Source organism: Eleutherodactylus coqui, chromosome 10 (assembly GCF_035609145.1).
Source record: "Eleutherodactylus coqui strain aEleCoq1 chromosome 10, aEleCoq1.hap1, whole genome shotgun sequence".
NCBI classification, from domain to species: Eukaryota; Metazoa; Chordata; class Amphibia; order Anura; family Eleutherodactylidae; genus Eleutherodactylus; species Eleutherodactylus coqui.
Window position 1 is genome coordinate 95,301,652 of NC_089846.1, and position 9,229 is coordinate 95,310,880.

Here is a 9,229-nt window from a genome sequence, read left to right on the forward strand (position 1 = left end):
GGATATGGTAGGGGGCTTACAGCCTGCATGTTCCCGTGATCCATTCTGGCCAATGGTGCGGATAAAGCTGCACGGGAAAAAACATATGCCGTTTCACAGCAACTTTCAATGCAGTTGCAGTTTTTCGGGAGCGGCTGTGAGGTGGTTCTTAACTGCACTGTCTGAATACGGACTAATGAGTCAAGACCCTGTCCTATAACAGGCGAGCCCGGGGTCTAGTAGGTTGGGGGGTAAGGACTATTTCTGAGTGGCAGTTTAGTGGATACGTTGTCAGCGCCTTATAGTCCACATGGACTTCCTTTCTGCTCGTTACTGATATATTGGGGTTTAGTTAGCGAACAGCTGGGGGATTTTGAGGTTCACATCCACGGTGGACGTTTCGTTCGAAACCTACAGTGCAGATTGTGCAGGAAATCCTGGACAAAATGGCACAGCATGTAGCACTATTTAATCCAGGGTAATGTGGGAGGGCGGGATGGAGGCCGGGCAGACACCATTATAGTAAGTATGGCCTGTGTGGCGCCTCTTGTTTCCATCATTACACTGATCTGGCATTCCAGTTTGCTTCTCTCAGGGTGGAGGAGAAAAACTGAATGCATAACGATGATGTGAACCCAGCCAAAAGCTGAAATCACCCGGGCGTGTAAATACTCATCTGTGAAAGAAAAAAAAAGCTGCATTTCTTTTCATCTGACTGCAGCTTTGGGTGTCTTTTTTTTTTTTGTGTCGCCTGTTTTCCATGTCTACAACAAAAAAAACAGAAACTGACCCCAATTCATTTTTTTCTGCATCTCTTGTCAACAGATCTGTGAAATACGGACATCATCTATGTGCTATTTTTTCTTTTTGCATGCCTGTTGACTTGAATGGGTGAGTCTTATTTGCAGATCGGCTCACATGTTGTGCTTTGTTCATGAAATCTCTGCCTTAAAAAAACGAATGTGTGAATTGGCGCACTGACTATTTTAGTTCTGTGTGTTGTCAGATTCTAGTCCATTGTAGACCGCAGGAAGCACACAGACCAAAACTACTGTTGTGTGATTTGTCTCTAAGGGCTTATTCCAACTTGCATATGAAAAAAAAAATTGGACATGCTGCGGCTGAGGAATCCGCGCCATAATGCCACCTTTTCCACGACGGATTCATGCGTATATCGCCCAGGTTTTCATGCCCGGCTGATATACGCTGTCCCTCTCTGTGCAGGGGAAGGAGGCAAGCCGGGAGTAGTGCACTGAGATCCCGCCCCTCGCCACTGTTTGCAATGAGAGGAGAGGGGCGTGGGCAGAGCTAAGTTATGCCAGTCCCATTGCAAAAAGTGGAGAGGGGGCGGGAGCTCAGTGTACTGCGCCCAGTCCGCCTCTCCCCCCTGCAGAGAGAGACAGCGTATATCGGCCGGGTGTGAAAACGTTGGAATAAGACCTCAAGCTGTATTCATGCAAGGGATTTTTTTTTTTTTTTTGCCGTGTCAATTTTGTCCAATTCCAAGATGTACAAGACTGATAGTCCAAATTTGAAAAGTCACAGCAGGTCCTATTTTTGGGCGATTCTTGTTCAAGAGTCACCCGCTATTTTCTATGGAAGCATTAATAAACGGATCACATTCACATACTTCTTGATTTGCATGTGATGTATTTTTAGGTTATGCTAACAAGGGGGACTGCATGAACAATAAAACAGCGAGTGCAGAGCAGTGAAAATGGTGCAAATCACGGGGGGGGGGGGGGGAGCATGAAAATCACACCGAATATGGTCAGTTGTTTATCGAACAAAATCGCACTCCGCCATCTGAATACCGCCTTAGGAACCTTTCACACAGGAAGGAATTGTCCGTAGGATGCAGCGCAGATGCAGATTTTGTTGCGTTTGTAATTGCAGAATGTGTCTTGTGGAACAGATTTTTTTTTTTTTACGCAGCTTTTAATTGCGTGGAAGGTCCCTTGGGGCTCAGAATCTCCAGGTGAGGAACTTCAATTAAATCAATCCATTTTGATTGGTTATATAGCTCCAACGTATTCCACAGCGCTGTACAGAAATATCCGCCATTCGTAAGTGAGAAGCTGCCCTGTCAGCTCGCGCGTCCTGTATGAGCAGTTGCTGGTCTCCAGTTTATTTCTTGCTCGTCTCCATCCTCCCACTTTTGACGACTTTTTTGTAGTTTGGTAGTTTTGGCATTTTCCTTCGTCTGTATATAATAAGCGCTTGTCTCTCATCATTGTCCTTAACCTTGGGGATGCACAGATATGGCTACCGGGGTCGGGATTGTCGCAGCAACCTCTACATCCTCCCATCCGGAGAGTTGTTGTATTTTACAGCAGCCGTATGTGTCCTGTACGACCCCACGGCCGGCACACAGAGACACTACCGGGGTCACACTGATGACATCAAAAGGTGAGGCTAGGAATGATTGTCAGCTCTTTCATGGGATGACTGAACCCCTTTTTCTACATTCATGTTGGATTTCCTCATTATGTAATTAGAACTAAAGGATTTATTTCCACCTTCCAGTCTTGCCGTCCATCCGGACTCTGTAACAATCGCTAGCGGGCAAGTGGCAGGTAATTCACAGGATGGAAAGGTGAGTGCAAGATGACAACAGCCCTGCCTTATTTTCCTACTTTGTCTCCACGTAACCGTGATTGCATTGCTGCCCGCAGTCTCTGCCCCCCCATGTCCGCATCTGGCACTCCGTCAGCCTGTGTACTCTTCACGTGATTGGGGTTGGACATTTCGACAGAGCGGTCACTTGCCTGAGTTTCTCCAAAGCGGTGAGTAATGTTATGGCCTCTTGAATGGCATAACACCTATACCGCTCGCATAATATGACCCCTGCGCCTTTTTTTTTTTTTTTGTGCTCTGCAGGATGGCGGCAGTCATCTGTGCGCATGTGATGAATCTGGAGACCACGTTTTGTCGGTCTGGCAGTGGCAGCGTGAGTTGAAGGTGACAGAAGTCAAGGTACGAGATTTCTTCAGATTGTTAAATATTATATGTCAAACGTATCAAAGCGTTAACGGAGACCTTTCGACTGTCGCCAGTGTTCTACAGAGCCCGTGCTCGCCACCATTTTTCACCCAACAGAACCCAACCTGATTATAACTTGTGGGAAGTCCCAGCTGTATTACTGGAGCCTGGAAGGGCCCCCGGCCGGAGGGGGTGCTGGTGCAATGGCCACTCTGAGCAAGAGACAGGGAGTTTTTGAGGTAAGATGTCAAAGCGAAGTAGGAAAGTCAAAAATTGTGGGCTTGTCCGGGATGAGCAGCAAAGTGAATGTGGACCACACTGGTTAATGGGCTGCTTCGCCTCCACAGAAACACGAGAAGCCGCGCTTTGTCCTGTGTGTGGCATTTGCTGAGAATGGAGATGTGGTGACCGGCGACTCTAACGGCAATCTGTATATATGGAGCAAAGGTAAGAAGACTGGTGGACAGTTCCACTGAAGGCTTCATAGTGACGTCCGTGATTCCTGGAATGTGTACATCTGTCTCTTTCAGGCAGCCATAGGATCTCCCAGGCTGTTGTCGGTGCTCATGATGGTGGAGTCTTTGCTTTATGTGTGTGCAGAGACGGCACGCTGTTATCTGGAGGAGGCAAGGATGGAAGAATCGTACTGTGGGACCGAGAGTATAAGAAAGTGCGGGAGACTCGGGTATGAAGGGCAGAGACTGGATGGAGGATGGAGCTGCCTGCGGGATGGACAAATTATGTTACTTACCATTTTCTTCTTAGATTCCAGAATGTTATGGCCCGGTACGAACCATTGCTGAAGGGCGAGCAGGAGACATACTGTATGTTGGCACCACGAAGAACTGTGTGATGAGCGGCAGCCTGGAGAACGGACTCAGCTGCTTAATCCAGGTAGTGAATTGTAGGCTGTGCCACACAGATACCGGCCAGTCCCCGGCCTCAGAATGGTTGGGAGATATGGCAAAGGTCTATCAGTTCAGAGGGAATCTTTTTCTCTCCGGTTTGCTTGGGTCCCTCAGTCTGTGTAATGGATCAAGATATTCTAATGTCTGGAGTGGGATGTCACACATAATGTGCCACCAACATGTTTCTTGTCCTTTTGATTCAGGGTCACACAGATGAACTGTGGGGTCTCAGCTGTCACCCATCTCTTGATCTGTTTCTTACCTGCGGCCATGACAAACTGGTTCATCTCTGGAACAGCAAAAGCCACGAGCCTGTGTGGACCACCACCCTGGAGGTGAGAACAGGGAGGGGGGCTGTTCTGCAGACGTACGTCATGTGCTCGTCCCCTATGTCCCCAGAATTGTATGACATCCAAGACCTTATATAGAGAAAATATGTCATACCTGCAGATAACGTATGGAAGTGTGACACATTCCCAGTGCTATCTGCATTTCTCTCTATACTGATCCTCCATGACAATAGGTGAACATCTATATGGATGTATACAGTGAAATGTATATTGTGGGGATCTATGTATTAACATACGTAGTACATTAGGCCGAATGAAGACAATGCATCTGTTTCAATCACCTCTAGTGAATCTGTACACAGTGATGCCTATAAGTGATGCCCTCTGGTAATTCCTGGTTCCCGCTTGATAACTTCTCGCTATATGTGGCCACCTACAGTGCATTCGAAAAGTCTTCAGACCATTTCACGTTTTTTACATTTTGTAACATTGTGGACTTGTTCCCCCATCATTCTGCACTCAGTACCTCATAATGACAAAGTGTCAACAGAATGTTAGAAATCGTAAATTAAAAAAAAAATGAAAATCTTTGCCCTAAGTATTCACACCCTCTACTCTGTACTTAGTTGAAGCGATTCCAGTCGTCTTGGGTATAATGCCACAAGGTTTGCACACCTGGATTTGGGGATTTTCTGCCCTCTGTCAGGTTGGAGGGGGCCGTCTGTGGACAGACGTTTTCTGGTCACTCCAGAGATGTTGGATTTGGTACAAGTCGAGGCTCTGGCTGAGCCACTCAAGGATATTCACAGAGTTGTCCCTAAGCCCCTCCTGTGTTGTCTCAGATTTATGCTTAGGGTCATTGGCTTGTTGGAAGGTGACCCTTCTGCCCAGTCTGGGGTCCCCTGCGCTCTGGATCAGGTTTTCATTAAGAATATCTCTGTACTTTCCTCCATTCAGATTTCCATCAACCCTGACTGGTCTCCCTGTCCCCAGCATGATGCTGCCACCACCAGGCTTCACTGTAGGGATGGTATTGGCAGGTGATGAGCGGCGCCTGGTTTCCGCCAGACAGAATGCTTAGAGGTCAAAAAGTTCCATCTTGGTTTCATCAGACCATAGAATCTTGACTATTGTTTTCTTGATCACCCCTCTTATCAAGGCCCTTCTCTTAATTTGGTGGGTCGGCAGCTCCAGGAAGAGTTCTGGTTATTCTTCCATGTAAGAACTATGGAGGCCGCTGGGCTCTTGGGAACTTTCACTGCAGCAGAAATGTTTAGTAGCCTTCTCCAGATTTGTGTCTCCACACAATCTTGTCTCTGAGCTCCACAGGCAGTTCTTTCCTCCTCATGGCTTGATTTTGGCTCTGATATGCATTATGAGCTGCGAGATCTTATATAGACAGGGGGGTCTTTTGTGTTCAATCCACTGAATCCAATCAAAGTGTATAAAATATCTCATAGATGATCAAGATAAATGGGAGGCCCCAGAGCTGAATTTCAAGTGTTATACCGGAGGGTGTGAATACTTATGTCAGTGCAAAATGGCAGTTTTTCATTTTTTTAAAATTTACAAAGATTTCTAACCTTTTGTTCTCACTTGGAGTACTGAGTGCAGAATGATGAGCAAACAAGCCCACAGCATGTAAGAAAGTGAAAGGGTCTTTACAAATGCATTGTATAGCACAGGAAGCTGCAGTCACTCCAGAACGCAGCCAATCATTACGGGAGATGGGGGGGGGGGGGGGAGAAACTGATTTCAGGACAAGCAGCTTTATTATTACTGACTCATGGCTAGTATGATTTACCAGTGAGGAAACAAAGTAGAGAATTCTGCATTTTGCTGAGGGTTCAGTATGATGTGATAGACCTCTGGGTGTCATTCTAGGGCAGCAGTGGAGGTCTCTCACACTGATCCAGCGGTCTGCCATGTCACCTGCATAATCAACGCATCTTCTCCATGTCCCGTGTATACCACATTCATACACATGTATGTTTCTGTACTTCTCCAGGACTCTGCTAGAGTGGCCGGATTCCATCCATCTGGTAATGTTGTAGCAGTGGGTACCACAGCGGGGAGGTGAGTGACCGTATATAGATATATTATACTGTCAAGTAATAATCTTAATACACGTCCTGCGCTGTGTGTCTGCTTAGCAGAGCGACAGACATTCGCTTAGTGTCAGGGTGCATTTTTACGGACATATGCATATTTCAGTACGTGATTCTTTGCCTATCGGCAGTCTTCATGTGTGCTTGAATACGCAGATTTTCTGCATATTTCCTTGCACCCATTGATTGCAATAGGGTATTACAAAAGTTGCGTAAAAAATACGCAGCTGTGAATGCACCCATTGAAATCAATGGCCTCTATTCACAGCGTAACACGAGCGTAAAAAATACGCACATAATACTCTGCATATTTATGCTTGTATGAATAAGCCCTCAGAGCGGGACGGCAGACACTTGCGGCTCAGTCTTATCGTCTTCCTTCGCAGGTTCCTGGTCTTGGACACTCAGTCACATGTTATAGTGACAACCTTTTCAGATGCGGGGGAGCAGATCAGCGCCATCAGCTACAGTCCTGGTAGGGTTCCAGTCCTGCACCCTGCTTCTCTCTCTGGGTATCCTTGTGTTTTACCATCCTTTTATCCTACAGACGGACAGTATTTGGCGGTTGGGTCACACGACAACTTTATCTACCTGTATGAAGTGGCTGAAGAGGGACGAGAGTACAGACGGGTGGGAAAGTGCTCGGTGAGTGTGAGGAAGACTCTGTGATTGTCCTTTTAGATTTGAGGGGCCATTGAGGCCTGGAATGAGTAGCTTAACTGCACCTGCATAGAGGAACGCATGTGCACCAGACGATGTGTACCGTACAAGCCGCTGTGTATTTGCAGCTGGTTTATAAATAAGATGGTCTTGTTCTTTACAGGGTCACTCCAGCTACATCACACACCTGGACTGGGCGTCTGATAGTTCCAGCTTCATGACCAATAGCGGCGACTACGAAATACTGTATTGTGAGTAAAAACATCTTTAGGTCCGATGGAGCTTGTCTGGAATTTGACCTGACAAGGGGGTGGATGGGGGTTTTGTAGAGTCTATGATCTGCTGCACCATACAGGGATAAGCGGTTGGGTGCAGAAAGGTTGAGTTCTAGTCGGCTGTCATCAGTATGAATGGTGTGTGTGTATGGCGGGGGGGGTGCCAACGAGTAGTAAATTAGCATGACGTCTGCATAATCCCATGTGATTATAACCAAATAATGTCTCCTCTCCTCCTCCAGGGGACCCAGATTCTGGAAAGCAGATTGTCAGCGCAGAGAGCGTACGCAATGTGGATTGGGAGAATGCCTCGTGCACGTTGAGCTTCCATGTGCTGGGTAAGTACCTAGAGGTGCAGTGTCCAAGGAGTAAGCCCTGAGCTGAGGAGATAGCGGGGTAGAGAATTAACCACTATTGGTGGCTAGGAACCCAACCTCGTTACCGCTTTGGGCATTTTTATAATTCACAGTCTCGGTTATCTGTTGGGTCTCTCTTTTTCTCCACTGTCATCCACTCGCTCTTCTTCTTGCTAATAAGCTGTTGCCATTCCTCTGGACGCATGCGGTACCAACGCTACACACTCACGCATTTTCCACCATGTCCAGGCTTTCACGCTCCTCAGGGTACTCATTAGTACATGTTACATTGGACAGGATGTCTGAGTGCTGTCCAATATGAGCTGTGTCCGAGAATCTTTAATGCAACTTCTTAATCACCCTTATGTATCCTAATAGAGTGGTAGTGTAGACATTGCCCTCTAGTGGTCAAAGAAGTGTCTGCAGAGAGTCCTCTTGACTTTTCTCTATCCGTACCTGGCTTTCCTCCTGTTGAAAGCATCCATACAAGTTTTCTTTCACCAGTGGTAAAGCGCTTGGGCCGTTTTTCCGTCTGCAGCGAGGTCTTTGGGCCGTTTTTCCATCTGCAGCGAGGTCCTCCTGTCATTTTCGATGACAAAAATTACTCTGCTTTCTATTCCAACCACATTAGTGTAAGCCAGTAATTGACGCATCCTCAGACTTGGCACTGGATCGTCGCTCTGACGTAGACTCCTTTCTCGCTCTTTGTATCTTATAGGCATTTGGCCGGATGGAGCAGATGGTACCGACATTAATGCGGTGATCAAGTCACATGACAGAAAACTTGTGGCCACTGGAGATGACTTTGGAGGAGTCCGTCTATACAGTTTTCCCTGTGTGGTGCCACGGGTAAGTGTAATGAATGTGATGTGTACTGCGAGGTGCCCACAACATAGAGGCGTGCAGGGGGAGGTAGATATTCTGCGGCACGTGTCGCTCCCGTTCAGTCATATTGTTATCCTACATCTGTTCCTAAATCTTCCCGCGTACCCCCACACCCACACAGTTGTGGATTTGGTGTCCTGCAGACTTGGTAGATGGAGAACGTCAGAGGCTCTGGATTCCACACAGTCCTAGAATGGAGACGACATTGTAATGTATGATGGGAGTGATCCGCTCACTAATCTCCTTCTCTGACTTTTTTCAGGCCCCCAGTTCGAAGTACAGCGGTCACAGCAGTCATGTGACCCGCGTCAGCTTCCTGCACAACGACAGCGCTCTGATTTCAGTTGGTGGCAAGGATTGCACAGTGTTGCAGTGGATGGTCATGTGACGCGTCAATACCTGAAGCTCGCTGTTTTCCTGTGCAGCCTGTATGTCGTCTTCCCGTACAGAACCTCTAGATCTTACCGTCAGAGTGTTGTTTTCAGAACCCCTTCCTCTCGCATCCCCCTTGCAGTGCAGCACCCAGCTCTGCTTGGCACCTGCTTCCGCCACGTCTCAGCACCGGTCCACTAGTCTCGCTGTTTTCTATAGAGAGCTGGACAGCATGCTCCTACAGACGGCTCTCGGCACCAGGACTTGTCCACTCTTATTTGCACAGCTGCACAGAGTATTTAAGCCACTGACATTCCCTGCAGTCCGCAGCAGACCTGGCGTTCGGACCTGATGTAGACAGGTTTGTTTTCAGAAGCGGCACTGACCATTCACTGCAATAAATTCTATAAAATA

At 47.4% G+C, this 9,229-nt stretch overlaps 1 protein-coding gene across 2 annotated transcripts in view; it reads left to right on the forward strand.

Moving 5' to 3' along the window:
* The window catches only part of EML2 (EMAP like 2), a 33,132-nt gene extending 23,903 nt beyond the window's left edge, over positions 1 to 9,229 (forward strand). For both annotated transcript variants that reach the window (XM_066581497.1, XM_066581498.1), the window contains 16 exons: positions 2,239 to 2,388; positions 2,506 to 2,575; positions 2,655 to 2,765; positions 2,860 to 2,955; positions 3,036 to 3,200; positions 3,309 to 3,408; positions 3,492 to 3,646; positions 3,727 to 3,855; positions 4,073 to 4,204; positions 6,168 to 6,235; positions 6,654 to 6,742; positions 6,815 to 6,912; positions 7,091 to 7,178; positions 7,445 to 7,540; positions 8,277 to 8,407; positions 8,706 to 9,229. In XM_066581497.1, the coding sequence (XP_066437594.1) occupies positions 2,239 to 2,388; positions 2,506 to 2,575; positions 2,655 to 2,765; positions 2,860 to 2,955; positions 3,036 to 3,200; positions 3,309 to 3,408; positions 3,492 to 3,646; positions 3,727 to 3,855; positions 4,073 to 4,204; positions 6,168 to 6,235; positions 6,654 to 6,742; positions 6,815 to 6,912; positions 7,091 to 7,178; positions 7,445 to 7,540; positions 8,277 to 8,407; positions 8,706 to 8,831 (1,804 nt within the window). In that variant the 3' untranslated portion in view covers positions 8,832 to 9,229. The remainder of the gene's footprint in view (positions 1 to 2,238; positions 2,389 to 2,505; positions 2,576 to 2,654; positions 2,766 to 2,859; positions 2,956 to 3,035; positions 3,201 to 3,308; positions 3,409 to 3,491; positions 3,647 to 3,726; positions 3,856 to 4,072; positions 4,205 to 6,167; positions 6,236 to 6,653; positions 6,743 to 6,814; positions 6,913 to 7,090; positions 7,179 to 7,444; positions 7,541 to 8,276; positions 8,408 to 8,705) is intronic.